The sequence below is a fragment of the Alligator mississippiensis genome, chromosome 6, assembly GCF_030867095.1.
Source record: "Alligator mississippiensis isolate rAllMis1 chromosome 6, rAllMis1, whole genome shotgun sequence".
Classification (NCBI taxonomy): Eukaryota; Metazoa; Chordata; order Crocodylia; family Alligatoridae; genus Alligator; species Alligator mississippiensis.
Genome location: NC_081829.1, coordinates 53,001,674 through 53,029,580, shown reverse-complemented (window position 1 = coordinate 53,029,580; position 27,907 = coordinate 53,001,674). Strand labels below are relative to the sequence as shown.

Genomic DNA, 27,907 nt, shown 5'->3' with positions numbered 1-27,907 from the left:
TCTTTTTATGACCAGGTCACAAAATGCTTAGATGCAGGAGTAGAGGTGGATGTCATTTTCTTAGATTTTAGGAAGGCCTTCGAAATCGTATCTCATCCCATTCTCATAAATAAATTAAGAGGCTGTGACTTAGATGCTTACACAGTCTGCTGGGTGGCTGTGGTGGCGAGATGCCCCCACAGGCTCCTGAAGGGGAGAGGGCAGTCTCCATGGGCCCCAAACCCCACAAACAGCCCCTCTGCAGGTGAAACTTACCTTCAGGGGCGCAGCCGGAGCAGGAACCACAGCCATGGCTGTGGCTGCGTGAGCCAGTGTTACATGATTGTTTAATCATCTATTCCCTGGGCGAGGAAAAGCTGAGCCAATTGCAGCGGCCATTCTGACTGCCGTGGGAAGATTTAAAAGCCCCACCGGAACCCAGGGGGAGGGGAGAGCAAGGGAGCATGCTGGTGTGGAGTGCAGCAGATGTGCTGAGGGTCCTGCAGCAGACAGGAGCAGCGCAGCCGGCTCAACGCTGGCAAGCAGAGCAGGGGAGTCATTGGAGCCCCCTGTAGGAGGCTGGGAGGAAGGAGGGAACTCCACACCCCTCTCCCCCCCACGGGTCTATTTCTTTTGACAAAAAAAGAAAACAAAAGAGAATAGGTGCACAACCAGAAGTGCCCTACTCGGAGGTGCTGAAGTAGGCACCAGCCAACTCAAGTCCAGCTTGCCAGGGACGGGGTGTAGGGGAGGTGGAGCCCTGTGGAACATCGCACCTGAACTGTGAATACTGCTGTCCCTGGGGGGCGCCCAGGAAAAAGATCTCAGCTGAACCTTCCTGTGCCCGCCTCCATTCAATTAAGTGCTCCCATGCGGCCTTAGCCTGGACTGTGGATCGTGTCTGTCCTGGGCTCGTGGGTGGACCCCACAGGCTACCCCTGCTGATGTCAGGGGGTCCCCTTAACGCTCCTGGCACGACTTGGGATGTTGCCTCAGTGGAGTGGTTCCCCCTTGGGGCAGCCTCCAGGGTCGTCGTGCCTCTCGGCGGGCACTCACGAGGCTCCGACCTCTCCTACACCCCGGCCACTCGCCACCTTGGGCTGCCGATCTTCGGGCCCCTTTGGTGTCCTCAGCTCTTCCCCCAGCCTCTGCCCACGGCTTGCCAGCTGCGTGCCTGAGTCTTCAGGCCAAGTGTATGGTTGACGAGGTCCTCTGACCTGGTCCCTCCAATAAGACTCCCTATCGCCCTATACTAATCACCCTGTGACGTGACGTGCCTATCCCACCACCGAGATAACTAAGGCCCCTAAACTACTGGGCCAGGAGGCCCAAAAGGGTGCCTCTGGCCTCTAGGCTGCGTGGATTGCCCTGGGCTTGGGTTCCACAGCCCTGGCAGCTCACCCCACTGGGGCATTGAGTCCCCGCCTCTTCCTAAGGCCACTGTGGGCCACGAAGGTCCACTATCCACCCCCACTTTGGTCTTCAGCCGCCCTCCGGTGCGGCCCGCCGAGGCCCCATTGGACACGCCCCTTTGTTACCTCTTCTCTGAGGCTCCCATGCAGGCTTGCTCCTAGGTCTCAGTGCCGGCTTGCCCCAATGCTGCTCTCTCAGCTCCTGCCTCCGGTTCCTCCGTGTGTGCTGCCGCTGGCTCCGCTGCAGGTGAAGCTGCTAGATCCCCCTTCGGCGTTGCTCCCACCTTTACTGCTGCCTCTGCAGCTGACGTTGCTGCTGACTTTCCAGCTGGCTCCGCTGCCGGTGTTACAGCCAGCTTCCCTGCCGGCTCTGCTATCGGCATTACAGCTGGCTCCCCTGCTGGCAGTGCTGTCAGTGTCGCTGCCGACTCCATTGGAGCCTCTCTTGGCTCTGCCCCCGGCTTCCCACGCTGCCGGGCGCAGCGGCTGATCCCCTCCGTGTGAGGGCTCTCCCCTCAAGCTTCCACTCATCAGCTGCCCTGCCGCATCGTCGGGGCCGCTTTTTATCCTTCCCGGGAGGCGTCTCCCAACCTCGCTGCTCAGCCGCAGCTGGATATATGCGCAGCTAATAACCCTCACTGGTGGTTTCGCTGTGCGCCTCTCCTCCAGCTCTTCAGGCTCTGTGAGAGGTAAGTGGGGCTCTCTTTTGGCCTGGGGTCCTCCTGCCACCCCAGCTCCCCTGGGACATTTCCTTTTATCTAATAACACCAAGTCGTGGAAGACGAGTTGAGGGGAGGGGCCCCACACTGGATGGATAGTGCGCCACTCGGGGAACCCCCACTTAAGGCACCTTTTATCACAGTGGCAAATTGGCTTGGGGGTTGCACTCAGAGAGTGGTAGTAGACAGGTCAGTATCGACTTGCGAGGATGTGGGTAGTGGGGTTCTGCAGGGCTCATCCTTGGACCTATACTCTTTGATATCTTCATCAGTGATTTGGATGTGGGTGTGAAGTGTACTCTGTCCAAGTTTATGGATGATACTAAATTGTGGGGGGAAGTGAACACTCCACAGGGTAGGGAATGACTGCAGGCAGACCTGGACAGCTTGCATAAGTGGGCAGAACACAATAAGATGCAGTACAACAAGGACAAATGCAGAATGCTGCACCAAGGGTGTAAAAATATCCAGAACACATACTAGCTGGGGAATGACCCTCTCAGCAGCACAGAAAAGGAAAGGGATCTCGGAGTCTTAGTGGACTCCAAGATGAACCTGAGTCGTCAGTGTGATGAAATCATCAGCAAAGCTAACCGCACTTTATCATGCATCAGCAGATGCATGGCAAATAGAACCAAGGAGGTGATACTTCCCCTCTATGTGGCATTGGTCAGACTGCAGTTGGAGTACTGTGTCCAGTATTGGGTGCCGTACTTGAAGAAGAATGTGGATAACCTTGAGAGGGTCCAAAGGAGAGCCACTCATATGTTTAAGGGTTTTATAGGCCAAGCCCTATAAGGAGAGACTAAGGGACCTGGCCCTCTTCAGCCTCCGCATGAGAAGGCTGAGAGGTGATCTTGTGGCCACCTACAAATTCATTAGCGAGGTGCAGCAAGGAACCGGAGATGCTCTGTTCACCAGGGCACCTCTTGGGGTAACAAGCAGCAACTGACAGAGTGCAGATTTAGGCTAGACATCAAGAAAAACTTCTTTACAGTAAAGGTGGCCAAAATTTGGAATGGGCTTCCAAGGGAGGTGGTGCTCTCCCTTACCTTGGGGGTCTTTAAGAGGAGGCTGGATAGGCATCTGGCTGCGGTTAGATGACCCCAGCTCATTCCTGCCCAGGCAGGGGGTCGGACTTAGCGATTTGCTGAGGTCCCTTCTGACCATAGCATCTATGAGTCTATGAATCTATGTCATATTGTAAAAACTCAAAAATACATTCACACCAAATGCCATGGTCCATTTAAACATAGATATGATAAAACTGAACATACCTTAATACTAGCTGTAAAGAGAAACTAAACATGACTGTAGTAAGTCCAATTCAGGGAAATTTCTGTGTATAACCCACAGTGTCCCCTCAATTTATATCTATATAGGTTCACTCCTATGTATAAAATGTTTCACTGCTCACCTTTCAGTTATAAGAACATGTGTAGATTAGTTGCAAGTAGCCTGTCTGATCTTTTTTTCCCCTTAACATACCTTTTAAAGAAATCTTTGCTTTTCACTGAATCTTTCAGAAGATTAAAAATAATTCAGTTAGGGTTGGGGAGAAGGGGAAGAAATGTTTTGAGCATCCTTACTTTAAAAAAAAAATAGAATCCCCTCCTACATGTTTGTAGATATAGGACCTGATTTTCAAAGGTAATTGAGCTCTGCCACTGACTTTGACATCTGCTTTTGCTGCTTCTGAAAATCAGCCCATAAAAAAACTTCAGTGGGAACACAGTTTTGTTCTCAAATAGCAACATTGCTCTAATTCAGGGGCTGGTTTGAAAATCTCTCTTATAGCTATTAACATATAATTCAAGCATCTGTGGAGAATGAGTTGAGAATCAGATCTTGATATCCTTAGTGAGGTAGAGTACTTTATAGTACCTTTTTTTCCATGGCATGTAAAGTAAAATTCCTATTAACTTAATTGGGAATTTTGTTTCAATAAAAAATGATTATATACTTAAGCATTTGATCTTGGATTATTTAGTAGTTAAAACGCCAGTAGTGTTGCTCTCTGGTCATATGAGTTATACACTCAGCTATGCAGATAAAGTTTGGATTTCCACTGATTTTGAATCTTGTGTGTCAGAATAAAGAAGGATGACAACTTTTAAGGTCATTCTTTTTTCTGTGGGGAAATTTCAGTTGTGCTGATTTTATTTATTTTATTTTTATTCCTTTGGGAAAGCGTTTCATTTTGAGACTGGGAGACTAAAGAAATATTGTGGTTTGCTGAAGTGAACCAAAATATTTATTTCAGGTGAATTTGATATGTATCTGTTTCTGCCTAAGTTCTTGTGGTTCTTCATGGGACTGGATGTTTGGGTGCCTCAGTCAACCACATTGTTCTCTGGTTGGGCTGTGGACTAATGTCTTCCATGGTGCACCATCTTCCCCTTTCTGATTGAACTGTTGTGGTACATCATTGGTGATGTAATTTAGTGTGGAAGCCCAAACTTAAAGGAAAAAGACGAGTACTGGTGCCACAAGCACTGTAGCAACTCAGGCAAATAGTTTAATATCAAATTGGCTTGCAATGAAATTATTATGTTTAATTTAATAAATCAAGATGGATCATTTTGATATTTCTAAAATGAAATACTTGGAAAATTTACATGCAGAATATGAGTGACAAATGTTGGTGAAAAATGTCAGTATTTAAATTTTTATCTGGATTCAGGATGAAATACATATTGAAATAACAGGATCTCCTGTGGGATGGAAGTTCTAATTTTCAGCTAATTATATCCTATGTTCCATGAGGAAAACTGGTATTGAAGTCAAATACAATTTTGTATGGAAATCAATATTTTGATTTGCCCCATTTCCTTTTCCACCATTCGTTTGCTCTCTCCTCTCTGTCCCCACACCAAATACTAAGGCAATAAATGACAAAGATATTTTCACTAATGGTCCTTTTTTTTTTTTTTTGCATTTTTTTCTCATTTTAAAATATTTTTATTCTCAATGTATAAAATTGACAGACATATATCATTAATTATCTCTCACAATGTTTTTCATTCTTAGTGTTGTTTTTTTTAATAGTGATTCCAGAATTTATTACTCAAGTCAATATTGTATTGGAAGGCCTAAGTAGGAACACAGTGTACCTGTTTGATGAGAATAAGTTTGTCGACATTTCAAAGAAGGTCTATGATACCATTCATGACATTAGATGTTCAGTAATGATGATTCGGGTAAGTTTTTTTATTTGTATATATAACATCCAACGATAAGGTTAATTAGCAAATGTCATAAAGTTCAGACTGATTTAAATTGTTACTCACAATGCTGGTGTTTGTATTTGATTTATTTAAACATTAACTCATGAAGGCCACAGTCATACTATGTATATGGAACAGGTACCAGATAAGAATACCTCTCAGGAAAATCTGTTTGCATTTTAAAAATATTTTCATATAAACATAAGAATGTCAAATACCTTGGCTCAGAACCCGCCCCCAAATGTAAGTTAGAGCTACAAATCCAAATATCTCTATTTTGAAGTATCTTTTGTCCCTTTACCCTTCACTTCTTCACTTGTTTAGTGATGTGGCAATGGGAGGCGGGGGCAGGGCAGGGGGAGGTCCTCTCACTTGGCCATGGTAATCTCTTTTAAAAATTCTGCTGCCACCAAATCAAAAGGAACATTAGGTTGATTTTCTTTCATCTAAAGGAGTCAGTCCTTTTGTGGATGGTGAGAAATGATTCTTGCCAAAGAGTTTATTCCTAGGGCTCATAAAAATATTTCAGAAAAGCAAATCTTCACATTTGGAATTAAATGAATTTTGCCTGATTTTTCAGGGTTTCTCCAAATTAGCACAAATTCCACTTAAACTGACATGAGCCAATCACTATACTGTACTATTAATAGAATAGGCTAATCCCACTTTTCAAGGAATGTTGCCATCTATTTTCTCTGTGTAGTTGAGAAGAAAGCAGGAAAAGAAATGATTAGATTATTCTCAGTTTTTTTTCCTCCCACCATCCCCATGCCTCTTACACTCCCCCCTTCAGGGCTTCTTACAGGTTAAGGTGGAAAGTGTGAGTCCCTTTCAAAATACTGGTAGCAAATAACTTAATTGGCTTCAGTGGGAATTCAGGTGCTTTGTGTCTTGAAGAACTGGGCTCTTATTGCTGTGAATTCAGAAATACAACTCTTACCTATAATAAGGGTGGAAGCCTTGGATTTCTATTATATGGTTTATTATGCCTTCACCCCTCCTATACACTGTATTTTATCTGTTGCAAGCAAGTTTTAACTATCGTAAACAATATTTAGCATCTCTATAGTCAGCATTAGGAGCTGTGCTTTAAGACTCATCTCTGTCTTCTGTTTTGCCAATTGGACAAGAGGATAGAAAGCAAGTTGTTGAAGTGAAAAGATGTTCTTGGTGGCTCAGCCTGAGACCATGGGGGCCAACAAAAGAACATTCTTCAATCTTCTGAACTGAACAAGATGAGATTTACTGGAAATGTATATGGAACCCTTAATTATAGTGTAAAGTGTATAGCTTGTCTTTTAAAAAGACTCCACTAGAAATATATTAGAGAACATTTCACCAATATAGTATTCAGCAATGATCAAGTAACATCAAATTTCTGAAAAAAAGATCCAGAGATCAAGAAAAGGTTATATTTTCAAATAAGGCACCTGTACTTTTGTATTGCATGAGCTCTCTCATGTGAAGATAGACACAATAGGCTTTTTTTTTAGGTTCACTGGAATAACAGCAGCCACTTCACTATTGCCAAGGGACACTTACTGCTGGATGTTAGCAAACAAAGAGAGCTGAGAAAACGATGACACTTATTTTGAGTAAAGATGCATTTGCATTCCCAATGAAAAATGGTTCAGTTAATGCCAGGTTTATTTCAATCTGCTGATCAGAAGCTTAGTAAATCTGACAGTTATACAGAAATATGTAGTAACCAAAGCAGCCACAGTGAGGACATTAAAGCATTCCTTAGCCAACTTTAGGAACTCATTGATAGATCTGGAAAAAAAAAACCATAATGTGCACTGCATTGCCAAATGAATTGCTGGATCAAATCTCTGCCAGATCTATTTCTGCTGTGATATCAAAGAGACTTTGTACACCTAACACTAGCTCAGGCAGGGATAAAACTCCTTTCCCAAACTTTTTATCTTTTTTTAAAAACAAAACCAAAAACCCAAAAAACAGAAACAATAAACCTGCCAAGTATTAGGCTTAGTATATGTAACCCCATCCCTTTCTCTTTGTTATTCTTTTCACATTGATCTAAAGTCAGACTTTGAGGAAGTAACTGTATCTTCCTGAAATTTTGCTCATCATTCATCATAACAGGGCTCTAAATCTGAAAATCATACACTAGTAATGTCCTCCTTCTCAAGATAGATCAAAAAAGAAAGAGACCACACTGAATGTATCTGTCAACATCTCTTGTTTTACTATGTTATTTAGTGTGTTACCACATTTTTTTGCATGCCACCTCCCACCCAATAAAACATACTTGGTTTTTATAAGTCAGAATGTAGATTTTTTTCCCCCCAGAGTCATGATGGATTATGTGAGTTAGGGTAAGTCCTGGGAAAAGAGAGTGTCCAGGAGGTATGGCATCGCAGGAAACAGTCCGGTTGAGGAATCAGGAAACTTCCAGGTGTGACAGGACAGCAACAAAGCTAGGCCTCAGACTTTTGCAAGGATAGTAGTAAGATCTTTATTCCTTTACCTTAAATTGTTTTATATAAGTTATTGTAAATAAAAAAGTGCTGTTTCCACAACACAAGCCTCATCAAGACACTGTGGGCATGTCTACACATCACCCTATGTCACCATATGGCACGCTATGGTAACATAGCGATTACATGGGTCTACATGTGCTCACCAACTGCATCGCCATAGTGACACACTCCCCTGGTATATTGGGCCAGTACAGTGACATAGCAGTGAAACTAACCAGGTGCCACATGCACAGTGCAGTAACCACCCATACGGTACTGTGCTTTACTGAACATGCCACTGTAGCAACATCACCGTACGGTGATGTGTAGACACACCCTGTACGCATCAGTTCACTCACCATCACCTGTCTCTGGGTTTTTTCAACCAAAAACCACTGCCTCAGTAGTGGCTGTGAGAGGGTTAACACTGGATTTTGCCCCTAGAGTTTGCAGTTCCAGGGAGAAGCAGTAGCCATCCTAGCAGCTGTGAACCAGATATCTCCTTGTTCTAGTTCACCCTGCTTCTATTCTAGCAAAGCAAAATCACCGCACCAGCTTAAGATGTACCCAAATTTGGAGGGCTGAGTTTGGGGGGAAAGCTGCATGTGGTATCTGAATAAATATATGTAAGAAACAAGGTCATTAAACAGTGACAGAAATGGCAGTGAACAGTCTCAAATGAGAGATCCGTAAGATATCATTAATGCTTTATCTGCACAAATACTGAACTTGCTCATTCAAGAATAAAGATAGGTCTTACACACCCCACTATAATTCAGAGTGGCCATGGAGTGTTGGGCATGTTTTTTGGAGTTTGTTTTATTTATATGGCATGTGTTGCCTCAACAGATAGGGAGCGTCAAACTGCCTTCACCTTATTGTCTTAGTGTTTATCTAAATTGTGCAATTTTATATACATGTATTTTATAAGATATAATAGGTCCAGGCAGGGCCATCCCTAGGAGGGGGCCAATAGGGGCGACTGCCTTGGGCCCTGTGCTTTGGGTGGCCCCATGGTCAGTGCCATACAGGCTCTGCCATGGCTGCCATGCACTGTTGCTGCCAAGAGCCACCTGCTCTCCCACTCAGCACTCCCCCTGCCCCCGCCCCACAGGCCCTGCACAGGCTGATATGCCCTGGGCCCCACATACTCCTAGGAACAGCTCTGGGACCAGAAATACATAATAGCTTTCATGCTGGGAAAGTTTCAAATCCTAAATAGCTGAAGAGAGGCAATCACTGCAAATCACTATCTGGCATAGGTATGTTAAATAGGCAGGTCTTCTGAATCATGCAGAATTTACACTTTAAAAGAAGGGACTCTAAGAAAACCACCTAGCTGTTCAGACTATTAGGGGGTGGGATGGAGGATGGGGGAGGAAGGGGGGGAGAAGAAATTTCTTAAGTGGGGGAATTAGGTGGGAACAGTATCTTCAGGATTGTGGATTAGTAATATTCATATCTAAAAGCATGAAGGATTCTTTTGGCCTTAATTAGATCTGGAAAGACTTCTGTCTTGATAAACAAATATATCTTTGGTGGGGTATAGTGTGGGCTCCCCCAAGAATCCAATGGGTGATTAATGCAAATGGCCATGTAAGAAACCATACTTAAGCAGTGCTTCCAGTGCTGTTCCCCGGGACACTTGCATCATGAGTGCCCCATGGGCCAGGTGGGGAGGACATTTGTGGGTCCCACTGGAAAAAAGGTGCCCCCAGCACCTGTACCCAACACCCCATCAGACCCCCCTGGCACCTCAGCCACAACTGCAAGCCCACCTGTGAGCTAAAGGGACCCTACCCTCCAACCAAGTCTAATGGAATCCCAGGGAGGTCACCAGCAACCAGGGGGAGAGAGGGAACAGGGCCCCCCTGCCCCTAATCATACCCTTGTCATGGCTGCCCCACCCCACCAAACCTCACCGTCTCTTGCTGGAGCCTGTCCAGCTGAGGACCACCCCATGGCTGACTGGGTGCAGGTCCCATCTAGGCATAAAGGCAAGAGGAAGGCCCGGGCACAGCTGGTGCCCACTGATGTGGAGGACTCCTCTCCTGCTCCCAAGACCACCACATGGAGGGAAGGAGTGGCCCAGCCTCCAGGGGCCTCCCCAGCTGTGCCTGACACCCCACCCCCGGGAAAGATCAAATGGGTGATCCACACAGAGAAGGTATAGAGGCTTCTAGATAGTCCTGAACAGGAACCCATGGGGGAAGCCCTTCATTCTGCTGACCAAGGCCTAGCCCCTGAAACCACGGCCACCAAGGCTGAGGCCTGCACCAAGGAGACCTGGCAGCAGAGTCTCCTCCCTCTTATTTAGGGGATACAGAGGCCCTGGGGATCACCCTAGTGAGTTCTGAGGGAGGAGGTCCCCTTTCCCAGGACCCCGAAGCAGATGCCAGAGCCACCCCAGTGGCTGGTGGGTCTCTTCCCTCCCACTCCCAGGAAAACCTCACCTGCAGCCTGCCCCATAGTCCTGCACAAAAGGGGGTTTCATAGTAGCTAGGGTCAGAAGCGACCTGAACAGATCATCTTGCCTGAACCCCTGCCGCAGGCAGGAATGAATGCTGGGTTCACAAGACCCCAGACAGGTGATCGTCCAACTTCCTCTTGAATTTGCCCAAGATAGGGGTGAGGACCACTTCCCTGGGAAGTTGTTTCCAGATTTTGGCCACCCTAACTGTAAAATATGGCCTTCCGATCTCTAACCTAAACTTATCCTCCATCAGCTTATTACCTTTGTTCCTTGTCACCCCAGGTGGTGCTGGGTAGAAAAGGGCTCTACCTATTTGCTGTTGATCTCCCCTGATGAGTTTGTAGACAATCACCAGGTCCCCCCTCAGCCTCCTCTTGCTGAGGCAGGTTTAGGTCCCTCAGTCTCTCCTCATAGGGCTTGTCCTGCTGCCTTCTCACCAAGAGGGTGGCCCTCCTCTGAACCCTCTCCAGGCTGGCCACATCCCTTTTGAAGTGCAGTGCCCAGTACTGGATGCAGGACTCAAACTGCGTCCTGACCAAAGTCGCATAGAGGGGGAGTATTACCTCTCTGGACCGACTTGAGATGCACCTTTGGATGCATGACAAGGTATGGCTGACCTTGCTGGCTGTGGTCTGGCATTGGCAGCTTATGTTCATCTTGGAGTCAATAATGACTCCAAGATCCCTTTCCACCTCTGTGTGTTCAAGAAGGGAACTCCCCAGCCTGTATGTATGCTGTGGATTCCTTCTCCCAAGGTGCAGCACCCTGCATTTGTCTATGTTGAACCCCATCCTATTCTCATCTGCCCACTTTTGTAGTCTGTCTAAATCTAGCTGCAGCCTCTCTCTCCCTTCAAGTGTGTCCACCTCGCCCCACATCTTAGTGTCATCAGCAAATTTGGACAGCGTGCTTTCCACCCCCTCGTCCAAGTCACTGATGGAGATGTTAAACAGTGCTGGCCCATGGACTGAGCCCTGGGGTACCCCACTGCTCACATCTCACCAGGTTGAGTACTGGGGCACCTGGACCTCTTCAGCCTCTTCAAGAGAAGGTTGAGAGGTGACCTTGTGGCTGCCTATAAGTTCATCACGGGAGCACAGAAGGGAATTGGTGAGGTTTTATTCACCAAGGCGCCCCTGGGTGTTACAGGAAATAATGGCCACAAGCTAGCAGAGGGCAGATTTAGACTAGACATTATTAAGAACTTCTTCACAGTTAGAGTGGCCAAGGTCTGGAATGGGCTCCCAAGGGAGGTGGTGCTCTCCCCTACCCTGGGGGTCTTCAAGAGGAAGTTGGATATGCATCTAGCTGGGGTAATCTAGACCCAGCACTCTTTCCTGCCTACGCAGGGGGTCAGACTCGATGATCTATTGAGGTACCTTCTGACCCTAGAATCTATGAATCTATGAAACCATCCACCACTACTCTCTGGGTGCACCCCATCAGCCAATTTTTTACCCTTCAAACTGTGCAGGCATTAATGCTGCAGTCACTTAATTTATTGATGAGGATGGGGTGAGAGACAGTGTCAAAGGCCTTCTTAAAGTCCAGAAAGACTACATCCATGGTGACACCATCATCCCAGGATTTCGTTACTTGATCATAAAAGGCAATCAGGTTGGTCAGGCAGGACCTGCCTTTGATGAACCCATGCGGATTTCCCCTGAGCATGATCTCCCCTGCAGGCCCCCCACAGATATGCTTCTTGTTGATTCTCTCCAAGATCTTCCCGAGCACTGAGGTGAGGCTTACAGGCCTATAGTTACTTGGGTCCTCCTTCCTCCCCTTCTTGAAAATTGGGACCACATTAGCCAGTTTCCAATCCCTCAGCACCTGGCCAGATGACCACGAATGCTGATACAGCCGGGCCAAAGGCTCCGCGATGACCCCTGCCAGCTCCCTCAACACCCTTAGGTGGAGGGCATCTGGACCTGCAGATTTAAAAATGTCTAGCCCTTTCAGGTGATCCCTAACTACATCTGTGCTGACAGAAGGCCTGACAGAACTATTCCTAAAATTATCCCTACCTCTGGTAGGTGGGATATCCCGGTCTCTGTTCAAGAAAACAGAGGCAAAGAAACTTAAAAATATCAGCTTTGGTGTCTGGCGTTGCCACAAAATTACCATTTGCATGTTGCAGGGGCCCTACATTGCCTGGTGCCCTCTTCTTGCTCCCAATGTACTTCAAAAAGGACTTTTTGTTGTCCTTAATCCTGGATGTTAGTCTGACATCCATCTCTACCTTGGCATTCCAAATAGCCCTCCTACACTCACGGGCAAAGGAGGAGTACTCCTCCTTGGTGATAGCCCCTCCCTTCCATTGGTTGTACACCTCTCTTTTAGTCCTCAGACATTCCTGAATGCCCTTGCTGAGCACTGGGGTTGTGGTGGCATCCCCTAATCAATGGGCTGATCTTGTCAGGGACTCTGCACAGACCCCCTAGGGCTCCAGCTCTACCCCACCATTTTCTGAAGGAGTCCCACCCACACCCTTACCCCAACCCCTGTCCCAGGGGTCTGTAGAGCTCTCCCAATCCCAATCAGAGTCTGGGGTCTTGGCAGATCAGGGTGTTGAGATGGTGTCAGAAGAGCCCTTTGAGCTCCAGGAGCAGGAGGAGGATGCCTGAGAACCAGCAGGCTCCATGGAGCCTGCAGACCTCTCGGTCCCAGTGGTCCACAGGGATGAGCTACTTGCTGCATTTCTTGACTGTGACTACACCCGCCGGTCTGCTAATAGGGTACAGCTAGCCTTGGACCACTGTTGAGATTTTGACAGCGTCCTTGCCACTGTGAGGGTGCTGGCAAGGGAAAGCAAGGGGCCCAAAAGCTGCAATGCCCAGATTTATAGGTGGGCCCGCAGTTTCATAGATGCCCACTATGCATATGGGAGGGTGCTATGCAAACCAGCGGACCCCACTCCGGGCTTTGAGATGTATGAGGCCCCTTCTGAACTGTCTACTCCACCCCCAAGCTATGAGGTCATTTAAGATCACAAACCTCAATGTCCACAGCTGCAGGAAGGGTCTCCGGAGGTGCCAGGTGCTCTCCTTCCTTCAGGATGTGGGGTATCCTATGGTATTCTTGCAGGAGACCCTGACGACTCCAGCCAATGAACCAAATTGGTGGCTGGAGTGGGGAGCCAGGGACTTTTTTAGTCACCTCTCAGCTACCTCATCTGTGCTGGCCACCCTGTTCTCCCCAGGCCTGCAGCTGGAGGTTCTCCAGGACATTGAGGTGGTGCCAGGCTGCCTGCTGCACCTCTGGGTCCAGGTGCAGGGGCTGGTCCTGAACCTTCTGAACATGTACACCCCTGCAAAGGACCCAAAGCTGGCAGATTTCTTCTGGCAGGCAGCCACATACTTCAGCACCCTCAACCGTTGCAAGTGCCTGGTCCTTGGCGGGGACTTTAATGTCACCCTAGATGCACAAGAATGGTCAGGCAAGGAGTTTGGAACCAGGCCACCGTGGCCATCCTCGGGGAGATCCTGATGAACTATTCCCTGGTGGACATCTGGTGTGCCTGTCACCCCACTGAACCCCCTGCCTTCACTTATGTGAGGGTGGGGGAGGAGCAGGCATGCCACTCCCAGTTAGACTGAGTTTTATCTCTTTGCCACACTTTGCCCCCTTTCAGCAATCACCACCTTGTCTGGGCCTAGGCCACACTGGGGCCTGGGTGCCCAGGGTCAGCCTAGTGGCATTTCAGTGACAGCTGCTGGAGGATGTGGGCTTCAGGGAGGTTTTCTTGGAGTTCCAGATGTCCTGGCAGGAGCAACAGACAGCTTTCCCCTCAGCTCGGAGATGGTGGGATGTGGGGAAGGTACGCATCCAGCTTTTTTGCCGCGGCTACACTTGGGGGCACACCTGGCAGAGGCAGGCAGTCCAGAAACAGCTCAAGCGGGAAGTGTTAGAGCTGGAGAGGTGCCTGGCCACCGACCCAACCAACCCGTCCCTCTGTGGAGAGTGTCGGGAGAGGAGGGAAGAGCTTCGTGCTCTGGACGACTACTGTGCTCATGGTGCATTTGTCCGCCTGCATGTCCAGCTCCTTCAGGAGATGGACTGCAGCTCCCACTACGTCTATGCCTTGGAGAGGAGGTGGGGGGCCAAGAAGTACATCACCTGCCTTCTGACAGGTGATGGCACCCTCCTCAAGGATCCAGGCAAGATGCCCCAGCGCACGTGGACCTTCTATGAAGAGCTATTCCCCCTGGATCCAACCTATGCCAAGGCCTGTCAGACCCTGTAGGAGGGACTCTGTAGGAGGGACCAGCTGGAAGCTCCTCTCACTCTGGCTGAGTTTTTGGCCACCCTCCACCTGATGCCTGGTACAAGGCTCCGGGCATCAACGGGCTGACCTCGGAGTTCTATCAGGCTTTCTGGGATGTCCTCAGCCTGGACCTTGTTGCAGTGTGGGTTGAATCCAAGGGAAGTGGGGAGCTCCCCCTGTCATGCTGGAGGGCTGTGCTGACCCTCCTGCTGAAGAAGGGAGATCCCCATGACCTAAGGAATTGGCATCCCATCCCCCTCTGCATGGACTACAAGGTTGTAGTGAAGGCCATCTTGCTGCACCTGTGGTGTGTGCTGACAGACATGATCCTTCCCAACCAGAAATACACAGTGCCTGGATGTTCCATCTTTGACAACTTGTACCTGGTTCAGGACCTCCTGGAGCTAGCATGCCAGGTGGGCCTGTCTTTCACCCTCCTATCCCTGGACCAGGAGAAGGCATTTGACAGTGTATCATGGGTACCTCACAGGCATGCTGCAAGCCTTTTCCTTTGGAGTCCACTTCATGCAGGCTCTCCAGGTGCTGTATGCCTCTGAAGAATGTTTGGTCAAGCTCAACTGGACCCTGATGGAGCCCATCCTGCTCAGGAGAGGGGTGCATCAAGGCTGCCCGCTGTGAGGCCAGCTGTACGCCTTGGCCTTGGAGTCTTTCCTTGTTCCCCTGTGGAAGTGGGTGGTGGGGTTGATGCTCCAGGAGATGGCAGTGCAGCTGGTCCTGTCAGCATATGCTGACAATATACTTCTCGTGGTCCAGGGCTCAGGTGACCTGGTACGGCTGGAGATCTGCCAGGCATTGTACTCAGCGTCCTCCTCTGCCTGGGTCAACTGGGTCAAGAGCTTTGGCCTGCTGGTGGGTGATGGGTCGCAGGTGGGCTCAATCCCACCAGCGCTCCACGGGATCCACTGGGGTGTGGGCTCGCTGCTCTACTTGGGGTCCTACCTATCCCCCACAGACCCCTCCCCACCAGAGAACTGGCACCAGATGGTGGCAAGGGTGGTGGAGTGGCTCTGGGCATGGGCATGGCTCCTGCAATGTCTCTCCCTATGTGGGAGAGTGCTAGTACTAAACCAGCTGGTCCTGTACAGCTCTGGCACTGCTTACACACCCTGCCTGTGCCCCCTGAGGACCTGGAGGGACTCCAGAGATGGGTGCTGAAGTTTTTCTGGCCAGGACAGCACTGGGTCGCTGCAGAGGTCCTGAGTCTCCCCTTGTAGGAGGGCAGCCAAGGCCTGGTTTGTCTGTGCAGCCAGGTCTTGGCATTCCTCCTTCAGGCCCTGCAGCAACTGCTGTATGGTGTCGACAGCCACATGGCATGGAGCCACCTGGGACATGATTTCCTCCGCCACTTCCAGGGGCTCCGATATGACTGGAAGCTCCTCAGCCTGCAGGGCTTCTCCTTGCAGGACCTGCAAGGGCTGCCAGATTTCTACCAGGACCTCCTCTGGGTCTGGAGGCTGGCCTCCACCTCCAGGTCCCCCACAACAGTCGCCCAGGGTGCCAACCTGCTTGTCGAGCCCCTTCTCTGGAACCCCCAGCTGGAGATGCTGATGGCAGAAGCACCCTGGTTGCTACAGAGTTTGATCCTGGCTGGTGTCACCCATATTGGAGACCTTCTGGACTATGATAGGCAGGAGTGGGTGGACCCCTCTGCACTGGCCCGGTGCATGGATCTACCCATGACACGTGCAACCTGCTGTCTGGTCCAGGAGGTGAAATTTGTCCTACCTCCTGATGCCCTTGCCTTTGTTGACCAGGTCCTGCATGAAGGCGGTCCCTGCCTCCCCGTGTCCTCCAGCTCACCAGAATTTGTTGTGGGGCCAGTGCCTTACCTGGCTTCCTGGTGCTCCCTGCTCCACCACCTGAGCTGGCTGGAGGACAACAGACCAGTCCACTTTTCCACCGTTCATTGCCATCACCTCTACACACTCATGCGCTGCTCTATCCATCATGCCACCCTTGCATCCCATCCAGACACCAAGTGGCGGGACCTGGTTGATGAGGGTGTGGCTGGGGCACCCCAGTGGCTGAGTGTGTACTCCAGCCTTATCCCATGAGCCACTAGGTACCTCAGCTGTTGGCTCCTCCATGGAGCCATCGCCATGGGCATGTATGTGGTAAGCTTCATGGACACCCCGGTCTCCTGCCCCTTCTGTGGGCAGAGGGAGGCCCTGGCGCACATGACCCTCAAATGTGTCAGGCTGCAGCCCCTCCACCTCCAGAGATGCCTCCTGAGGTTCTGGTTGAATTTCACCCCTCACCTTTTTGTTTTTGGTCACCCCATCTGCAGCCTCACCAAGGCCCAGGACCTTGTGGTCAACCTCCTCCTGGTCCTTGCCCAGTGGGCCCTATATTTGATCATGAAGGAAGTTCTGGCCGGGAAAGTGCCCAAAGACTGTGGGGCCACTTTCCTCTCACTTGTCCGTGCACGTCTCTGGGCAGAGCACCAGTGGGCAGTGTCCACCAGCTCCTAGGATGCCTTTGAGGACTAGTTGGTACAGGGCAGGGGGCTCTGCTTGGTGTCCCCCCTCAGGCACACTTATTTTCATGTTTTGATCCTTTGACCCACACGACACTCCTATCCTGTTTTTTGCCTTTTTTTGTCCCAAGAATTCTGTTGTATCTTTCACCCTTTGGCCCCACACAGTAGGGGTTATTAGTTAGCCAGGTGGACCTTAGAGCCCATGATACTTGAAGGATACAAATAGAAAGGAGCTTCTGAGGCCCAGCCAATTGGTACCTGGGGACACTACCCCTTATGCCAGCTGGACTGCTGCAGCAGCATCCCAAATCCATTTTTAAAAATACCCCCAAATCCATGTTCTTCCACAGTTAAAATAAAAAGCCACTCTACACACACACACACACACATCTAGGGAGAGAGACAGAGAGAGAGCGATCAGTTGGGTAATGGTTTATTGGTATATTGACAATGTTAAAGCATTTTGGAAGCCTACTAGTGTCTCTATTATCATGAAAAAATAAATTCTATATACCTATATGTATTGATGTGTACTATTTGTTTTCTTCACACATGATGGGTGTGTGATGGGGAGATGTGGTGTTTGCATGAAGGGGGTGAGAAGGGGTGTGGGGGAAGGCAGGTGGGTGTGTGTGGAGCAATGTGGGTTGGTCTGTGTGTAGATGTGGGGCAATTGCTGGGGGGACTGTGGGTATGGGGGACTTTGTGGGGAGCTGCTCAGGAGGAGTGGGTCCCCTGACCCCCACAGGGTGCAGCTCCCCACCACAGCACATGGCTGAGCAGCATGAGCAGCCTCAGGGCTGGCAGGACCTGGCTTGGCTCTGTGCGGTCCCTGCATGCCGGGCTGCACAACAGGAGCAACCTGGGGACCACGTGGAGCCAAGCTGGCTCCTGCCAGCCCTGGGCTGCTCATGGTGCCCTATAGCAGCAGGTCCCGGCCTGGTGTGTGGGAACCATGCAAAGACAAGCTGGGTCCTGCTGGCCCTGGGGCTGCTTATCCCCTGAACCCCACAGGGTGCAACCCCCTCCCCCCCAGCACATGGCCAGGCAGCACGAGCAGCCTCAGGGCTGGCAGGACCTGGCTTGGCTCCACACAACCCCCACGTGCCAGGCCACTCTGCCACCCAGGTGGACCCTTCCTATAGTGGCAGGACCCGGCCCACGTGGAGCCAAGCCGGGTTCTGCCAGCCCTGGGCTCATGCTGCCCTATAGCACCAGGACCCAGCCTGGATCATGGGAACCACGTGGAGATGAGCTGGGTCCTGCTGGCCCTGGGGCTGCTCATGCCGCCTGGCTGGGCAGCATGAGCAGCCCCAGGGCTGGCAGGACCTGGCTCAGCTCCACGTTGGCCAGATCCTGCCACTATAGGAAGGGTCCAGCTGGGTGGCAGAGTGGCCCCAAGGGTGGCAGGACCCAGCTGGGCCCGGAACATGGGGATCTTGTGCTGCTCTGGGTCTTGCCTGGGCTGGCAGGCTGACCCCCTCGGCTCCCTGATAGTTGGGGCTGCTACGAACAGGTGCCATGTGTTGTGCATGAATAAACTCCAGAGCTGATTGCTCAAGAATTAATTGTTCCTGAACACACATTCAAATGGTGCACCCAAGAGCAAAAAACTCTGGAGCAATAAGCTCTGAAGTTTATTCATGTGCACTAATTGCATGAGTAGATGTCCCCTGTATCACAGGTCCCACAGGATTGGTACAGAGCTTCCTTGCCTCAGTGTAATGTCCTGACAGTATAGAGTCTTTAGTATACATGGCACCCCACAGTCTTGTGTTCCATTCTTGCATCTGGTACAAGCTTGAAATAGTTCCTCTAACACAAATACCAGAGGTATGTCAGCAAGACTATGGAAGCTCCTGCTACTGATTCCTTTGATGACAGGCAGAGAATTTAGGTAATTGCCCCTAGGAATATTGGTGTTCTTTCCACACTTTTTGGGAGACTAACAGTCATCCTTATCCCTTTATGATCCCTATGCAATGCCCACCCTTTGTGAACCCTTGCAGAGACCAGGCATCATTTGATTGATGTTAATGTTTATTTTACTTCTGTCTTACATAGATTCGCCCCATATATCAGGAAGAATTAATTTGTAGGTGAATGGCATCTCTACTAAATGATCTTTCCTTAAACCTTTAAACCAATTGTTTATGTGTGGGCTTTATTATGATGCTAAACAGACACATCAGATGCAACTACATCATGACTAATTCAGCGACTACCAATCTATAGCTTAATCTGTGATTTGTACTATCTATATCACTTAGGTTTGAATTGATTTTAGCATATAATAGCCTGGTAGGGTTCAGCCTCCATATAAGGTACAGTAAAAAGATTAACAATAGATTAAGCCCTTCAAGGCACATGAATGAGATAACGTATCTTTATTAAGAAGCCTGAGAATGCAAGAACAGACACCAAGGAAGTCAGATGGAAGAGAGCTGGATACAGACTGAGGATAGTTTGTTGTGCAGCAGAAGCGATGTGCTGTAGGAGCTCCTTAAGAGCAGCCCTGGAACCAACCTTTTGGCTTAGGTTCAGCTGGGCATTTCTTAGGGGGGTTGAGTGTTGCCGACCTAGTTGCCTGGCTGCCACACGGAGGTCTTAAAAAGACAACCCCTCAGTAATTAGGTTTGGTACATTAAAATAAATTAGTTACAATTTTCCATGTATAGAATCTAATTATTGGGGGTCATCTTTAATTTATCCCCCCACACCACAGATACTATCCAAGACCCAGTTTTCATTTGCTTGTAACTTTGCCAGACTGCAGCTATTCAGGTGGACAGACAGTTTTGGAATAAATCTGGTATGCAGTTGTCTGTAGGATCTATACCATGCTTGCTGCAGAAATTGGAGGTTGTAGGCTGAATAAGACAGGAAGAGAAAGAATGCAATTGTGGTTAAGGCAGCCAAGAACATAGGAGTGGATGGGACCTCCAGGGTTATTGAATCCAAGCTCCCCAAATCGTTGATCCCCCACTTCTCCCTCCTTTGCCACCCTTGGCTTCTCCCCTCTCCCCTCCCTACAGCCTCTGCTTCTCTCCTCCCCTTTCCCCCTCCCTTACCTTTGCTATGGCAGGCTTTGTCCCAGTTCTAGCCTGCGGCACTGAGCATGTCCCCAGCCCAGCCCCCATAGAGGCCATGCAGGCAGTATGCCACTGCTAAGGGGCTGGGCTTGGGCTGTGCTCAGGACCCCAAGCTACAGCATGAATGGAGTGTGCTGAAACATGTTGGCTCTGGATTTAGGAACCAGAGACCTTGTTCTGGGTGGGGAGCACCTTAAGACTGACCATGACCTTTCCATTCGATAATAGGCAAATTTATTGATATACAGTGATAATAGAAAAGAAGCAATACAAACAATTTTCTACTAAGTCCTAGTGCTATCATCAGAGTCAAAGTACATCTGGGCAGGACACAGTCTTCACTCCCTTAAGTGCCAGATGTCAGCAGTCTGGAGATGAGATGCTGAGTCCCCTCCCCCACCCCTTTACCCCAGTGGGGTGTGTGAGATAGGCTGGTCTTGTGCCCTCCATGGTGGCCTTGGGGACCCTCCCAGGGGAGCGGGGATGGGGACCCCCTCTCAGGGAGAAAAAGGAGGATAGATGGGACAAAGAGAGAGGTGGGACAAAGGGAGGGACAAGGAGGGACCTTCATCTAAACAGGATGGAAAGGAAGAGAAGGAGGGACCCTTTGTAATTATTGAGTTTCTGGTTTTGTATTCTCGTTCCCTCCTGATGATTCCTGATGACTCTTGATCCATGTATATCTCTGGTTGGTTCCTCTGTGTGGTCAACACATTCCACATTTGGTCTTTCTGGGCCTTCTCCTAATTTGGTCTGTTCCTCCAAAACTGAGACTCAGCACCCCATGCTCAGGCCTTGTTAGCTGGTGCCAGTCACCTCATGCTATAGTACAGTATGGTAAATATCTTCCTCTTTCTCAGGCTATGTGTTCATCCATTGGCCTTGTGTTGAGCAGCCTGTCTGCTTCCAGGGCTGCATGTAACTGTTTGTGAAACCCAAGCCTATAAGCTGATTCCCAAAAAACAAACCTTTAAATACCATTTCTAAGCCAACTGCACAGAGCAATGGTAAAGTGGGAGAAGGAGACAGTGAGGCAGGAAAGCAGAGGCTGCCTGGGAAGGTGGGGAGAAGCACGTGCAGGGGCAAAGGGTAGGGTGTGCAGAGGTGGTCTGGGGTAGGGGGGGGGGGGGGGGAGGCAGGCAGCAGCTACTCCTGACTTCAGCCAGGGTCTGGTCCGAGCTACTGTAGCTGCCTGCCCCCCCCACCTCCACACTGCCCTTGTATGCGATTCTAAGATGAGGGACTTTCCACCCCCATGTTAAATAGGGTAAAAAAACCCTCATCTTAAAATTAGTAAACATGGTAGCTTGCAGAGCCTCCTCTACCATGACTGGTGACAAACTTAAGAATGTGCCTAAGAAACCAGAACTATAAATGGTGTCTAGATGCTTATCAGATTCTGAAATATGAGTCTTACACATAGTGAAACATGTTACTAAGAGGCCCTCCAGATGTGCAGGTAAAGGTGCTATGGGCTCTGAGTGATCCACACAGTCATGCTTCCTGCCACGGTACATGTGCTTGGCAGGAGACATGATTATGGGATCATGTGTCAGATCCCATCATGCCTTTTTGCCAATGTAGGGGGAGCCTGGGGTCATGATTCTGGGCTCTCCCTGCACTGCCAAGTAGCAAGCTCCTGTGGCTGGGAGCTTGGATCAGCTGACAGGGCTCCCAGCTGTGGGGGTACACCACATGCTCCTGAAGCTGGGAGCCCTGTCAGCTGATCCAGGCTTCCAGCTACAGGGGCACATGCTCCTGTGGCTAGGAGCCCCATCACTTACAGTCTGCCAGGTTCAAGGGCAGATGGTGTTCCCCCTGGATGGCACTCCTGATCAGCTGACAGGACTCCTAGACACAGAAGTGTCCCTGACCGCCAGTCAATTAATGATGTAATAGGAACTAGCTATGAAGTTAATACACATTTTTTGTAGAATAACTATTTGGCTTATTCCTTTCTTTATAACATAATTAATTTATTGAACATTTGGCCAAGTTACAACTTAAGATATAATTAACTGGTTAGTCATGTGTTAAGTGTAACATGTGCAAGAGCCCTAACAGTTTATACCAGTTTATACCATACAGAAAGGAATATATACTTAATGGCTGGGAACTTCTACAAAGCAACTAATCTGCCTACTTAGGACATAGGTTTTAATTTGTTCAAAGAATATGTACCTTCAAAATACTAAAATTGCCAAAAACATTTTTGTAGAGATGCAATTTGTCTTCCAATTTTATATCAAATATCACTGTCCCCCTCTTAAAATATGCAAGAAAATGGATCTAGGGATAATTCTAGCCAGTTGGAAAAAATAAAACACTGTTAAGAGAAATGGGAACACCTGATATATTAGAGAACGATATCAGAAATCACAGAGACATCAGAAAACACAGTGATATCTGAAATCACAGTTTTTATTTTGGTTTAACTAACATTTTAGGCATTTATACATGTGACACCATTACCATGTATACATGATGAACATGTCACTTTGTGCGACTTAATGGCATCATGCTGTACATATGAAGGAGTTTTGGGGGATTTTAAATGCATTTGCATAGTTGCAAACTAAACTACATCTTGATGCGTTGCAGCTGTAAGTCAGCTTACCCCCATTCCCCCCCCACCCTCCTCCTCCCGGTAGGAGAGGCAAGCAGGCTCCTCAGAAAAAGAGGTGCCTGTTGAAGGCAGAAGTAGCAAGGGGCCCGATCCATTTGTTTGCTGTTTGTTTGTTGGGTTTATTTTTTTGGTGGAGCCTTTCCCCCCTTTCCTGCATCCAGAGGGTGAGCTCCCATTGGGCTGAGTGGCCTCTGAGCTGCGGGGGGCCCTGGTCCTTCCCTCCATGGTGGCAGTGCCCCCCTGGGGCTACCCAGGCAGGCTGTATAAAGAAACATTTATATACAAGTTAGAACAAATATTGACTAGTAGCACCCAAAGATGATGTCTTTTCCAACAAATAGACAGTCTTGTGTTAGGATTTTGAATATGATATGAACAGCAAACTAGGATGAAGCAGCACTACAGGGAATTCTCTGGGAGCAGCCAGTGTTATTAAGCCTCCTGAAACATAAAAAATATCTTGAGCACTGAGTGGTTGTGGATATACATCTCCCATTAAACACAATGGAAAATGTACAGCTAACATTGCTGGCAATCACTTGTGCTGTTGCATTCAGTCCCTATGAAAAACAAGGTGTGTCACTACACAAATAGAGGAGCAATAAAGGATGGGTTATTGCTTGCTTCCTTGGTTGCTTTGTGGAAAAATTAATCTGCAGATTACTAGCCCTCACATTCAAAAGTGTTGAGGGATGATTCAAGACCCAGGATTCTTAGTGGAGTGTATAACAGGTGCTCAGGAGAATCTGAACTGTATGTATCTGACCATTGTTGTACCTCTCCTTTAGTTCATATTCATCAGTAGAGAAGCACTCTCACTCCAGACCTAGACAATATCTTAAACTCAGGGCTGTAGACTCAAATATAATTTTCCTTAGCTCTCACACGACTAGCCTCCTTTGATATATAATACCCAAAATGTCCTGTTGGGCTTCTTGAGATATCTCCTGCTCCACATGGAATTTCTCTGTGGACTACCCGAGTCATAGATTTTCAGCATTATCAGTTCCTCAAGGAGCACTTCTATTTAACTTTCATGCTGTATAAACCTTGGCATCTAAACAGGATTCAGGTAGACCAGCCTAGATAATCAACCATAGGCATCTTCCAGCTCCTCCAAATATTTTCTCTTCCTTGCCAGCTGAAGCTCTAGTGCCTGATTTGTATTTTCATAACCCTGAAGAAATTTACTGACATTCTTAAGGAAAATATGTTATCCTGGATGGGTGGAAATGGAACTAATTCAGTAGATGTCTCAGAATCTAGGGGATATCCTGCAATCACCAGGATTGCTTTGCTGTCAGCGAACATTTCTGGAATTGGCTGAACTGTTGTGGCAAACCCTGTTATCTTAGCACCTACAGATAAGTGTGCTGACAGCAAAAGTGGCTGTCTTCCCTGAGTTATGAACTGTTCTCCTCACATTCTCGCCAGTGTTGGTTATTGCAGAAAATAGAAAGCTTTTAACAGTGACACTTTGAAAGCATGCCAAAAGGAAAAGGAGTCCACAAAGATGGATTTATCTAGAAGAAAACTTTATTCCATTACAACTTTCCAAATGTGCTTATCTAACCACAAGACTCGTCTTGATACATACAGTTATACCAACTAAGATTTCATGGCAAATTCATGGCTATCCTTCTTGAAGGGTGACCAATGGCAATTCAAGACACTTTATAGCTGAAGGTGTCTATAGGTCACATTGTTTGAAGCAAACACATATTCATAGTTCTAGTCATAAGAAATTCTTGCTGGAGTAATGAAACAAGTATGAGTTAACTTTTTAACAGAAAGATCTTGCCAGTTCAGAAAATTGAGCAGGAGCTAACACAATGAAGTTCAATGCTGACAAATACAAGGTGCTGCACTTCAGGAAGAATAATCAAAAACACAGTTACATAATGGCTGGATAGCAGCACTACAGAAAAATATATAAAAGTCTTCGTGTGTCATGGACGCAATATAAGGCTGCAATATGATGCAGCTGCACAGAAGATAAATGTTGTTTTGGGCTGCATCAATAGGACCATTAGGTGCAAGACATGAGAGGTGATAGTGTCCCTTTATTCAGTATTGTTTACGCCGCATCTAGAGTATTGTGTGCTGTTTTGGGTTTCACTTTTTAAAAAGAACATGGAGAAATTAGAGAGGGTCCAAAGATGTGTGATAAAAAAGATGTGTGATAAAGGACTTGGAAGGCAAGCCATATGAGGGGAGGTTGAAGGAAGTAGGCATGTTCAACTTGTGGGAAGGGTGCTTAGGTGGGGACATGATAGCAGTCTTCAAATATCTGAAAGGCTGATATACAGATGAAGAAGCTCTGTAGAGAGCAGGATGTGGATCAGTGGCTTGAAGTTGCAGCAAAGTAGGTTTAGATAGAATATCAGGGGAAAAAAAAGTCTTCACTGTTATGACAGTGAGGCAGTAGAATAGATTGCCTAGGAAAATTACGGCATGTCCACAATTGGAGGTGTTCAAGAAGAAGTTGGAAAAGCATTTGTCAGGATAACTATGCCTATGTTGTAAGTTTCACTTCCTGTTGCTAAACATCATAGGTTTTTTTCCACCTTCCACAGAAGCATTGGGTATTAACTACAGCCAAGGCTGGGGATTTTGATGGGTGTGCCTGTACACCTGCTGAGACTAAAACCTGGAGGTTGCTTATTAGAGGGTCTTGCCCCTATGCTTAGGTTCAGACCAATCACCATATTTGGGTCAGGAAGGAATTTTACATTGTCATCAGATTGGTATGGGCTGCAGGGGCTTTTGCTTTCCTCTGTAGCAGGGGGCATGGTCCTCTTCCTTGGACCTCTTGAGAATATTTTGGCAACACTTGCACAAGGCATTGGCCACCATTGTCTCCCTGCTTTACCTGTGGCAGGTATGGGTGCTGTGCTTTGTGGTTGTATAGTAGGGTTTGGCTCTGCATGTTTACTAGTAGGTTAGACAAGGATTTAATTAGGAGTGTTTGGAAAGGGATAATATTGCCTCAGGCAGGGGATTGGACTAGATGGCCTCTGGAGGTCTCTTCCATCCCTACTTTTCTATGATTCCAATGTAAAAGAAAGGATTAACATAAATTGGAACAAGGCCAGAGAAGGTCCACTAAAATTCATTTTCTTTTTATGAAAGAAAATTTAAAGGAATTTAGCTTGTTTAGTTTAGCTAAACAGAGACTGATTATTCTGTGCAAGTACATTCCTGGGGTGAATATCAGAAAAGAAGTTTCTAGACTAAAAAAGAACACTAAGCCAATTTCAAATTATTACAACTGATCATGGATAAATTCAGATTGAAAATAAAAGAAAGATTTCTAACTATCTGAGGAGTGAAGTTTTTAAATGGTTAAATGGTTTTCCAACCAAAGTAGTGGTAATGAGGAAACTGAATCACTTTAAGATCAAACAGGACAAGTTTGTGGAAGGGATGTGTCACGTCCTGAGTAGACGCGATGAGTATGACTCTGTCCCCATGGTCAGGTTCCCCCCAAACTCACCTGCCACGAATTTGATGGTATATAGAAAGGGTGGGGGTTCTGTGGTGTTTGTCTTCCCCTTTAGTCATGAAGACGGAGGTACTCACAGATACACTGAGATATTTCACAGATCTCTGCCTCCCCTACTCCCTGTCCACTTGCCAGCCACTCAGGTATCCTGGTCTTCATCCTGCTGATATGTCAATCCCCTTGACTAACTGGAGTGCAGTATAGATTCTAATTATCTGGTCTGGTACCCCAATGAGGATTCTGCCTGGAGCTCCAACCCCTAGTCTCAGGGATTTCGCCTCTGGTGTTAGGAATCCTCAATGAGAGGAGGAACTGCTTAAATCTCCTTATTACTGGGAGGCCTGGTAACTGCCCATCCCAGGCTGGTGCCAGCCGTAGCCCCCGCTCTTCTATCGTGGGGCAGTGTCCATGGAGCAGGTGTTGCAGACACATGGAGTTTCCCGTGCCCTGGCTTTCCCCCAACCAGCCCCCCCCCCCCCCCCCGCTGGCTTCCAGCAGGGTTTTTTAACTTCCCCCAGTGGTGGCTCCAGCTGCCATAATCAGCTGGCCGCCGCCCTGCCTGGGAAGCAGGCACTTGAAGAGCCGGTGAAACGCTGGCTCACGTGGCTCCTGCTCCACCCCTGCCTGCTCTGGAGGTGAGTTCCCCAGGGTGCGGGTGTCTCTCTTTTCCCCTTTGGGAATATTGCGGTTTGCCCCCGGCATTTCAGAGGCTTGTGTGGGTTCCTTGCCACCATAGGACGGTATGATAAGATACTATATGTGATTTTGAGACAGGTTCTTTCTTTCTACAGAGGCTCTGAGACTTTTCTTGATTTGTTTCATGATATGTAGAGAGAACATGAAAAGTCAGCACTCTGCAGGGAAATTTTCACACGGGATAACCTATTGCACAGTGTTCTATATGGTCAACATTTAATCTCTTCATATGTTTTTGGTTCATCTTATTAATGACCAACCTACTTTTTTGGCATCTAAAGTAGGTATATTACAGCATAGTCTTTTATGCATACCACCACTTCCATGGCTGATGCAGACTGGGAAAAGCTATCTTGAAATCTCTGTTTAAATGGACCGTGAGCCTTATTGCCAAAAAACATTGTTTCAATGTCACCTACAGTAGAATGCCCATGTGCAAAAACTCAAAGAACCCAATCTTTTATTCAGTTTATTTTCTAGGACTGCATATTTCAGTTCTAATAGGTGCTACTATAAACACCTCTTTGAAAGTGGTGTACTGGGTGTATGTATACCTGCAGTGAAATACAGTTGCTTGGATTGTGGGCCCAGCAACACATCTCCAAGAACAACAGTTATGAAAGGTGACTTACCAATTTAAAAAAATAAAAAATTCAATGCATTTCACAAAACAAAATAGCTCAGTTCTCTTATTCTGAATTGCAGAAAAGTAATAGCCATTCATCACGAGACTATAGTATGAGAAACTGGTAGCTGAGAGGACAAAAGGGTAATATGCAAATACCATATTTTTTTTTTTTAGAAATACTTGAAATTGGCATTTTAATGTAATTTTAGAATGATAGGAATTAAGAATAGAAAAGATTTTTTAGATCATTCAGTCCCTTTCACTTGAGGTGCATAATTGTTCCCCACAGTACATTTTAAA

At 47.8% G+C, this 27,907-nt stretch overlaps 1 protein-coding gene across 1 annotated transcript in view; it reads left to right on the top strand.

The window, feature by feature from the left end:
• Positions 1–27,907, top strand: part of CTNNA3 (catenin alpha 3) — a 1,574,321-nt gene that overhangs the window by 1,254,306 nt on the left and 292,108 nt on the right. The window contains 1 exon segment of the mRNA XM_059729874.1: positions 5,159–5,310. Coding sequence (XP_059585857.1) covers positions 5,159–5,310 — 152 coding nt within the window.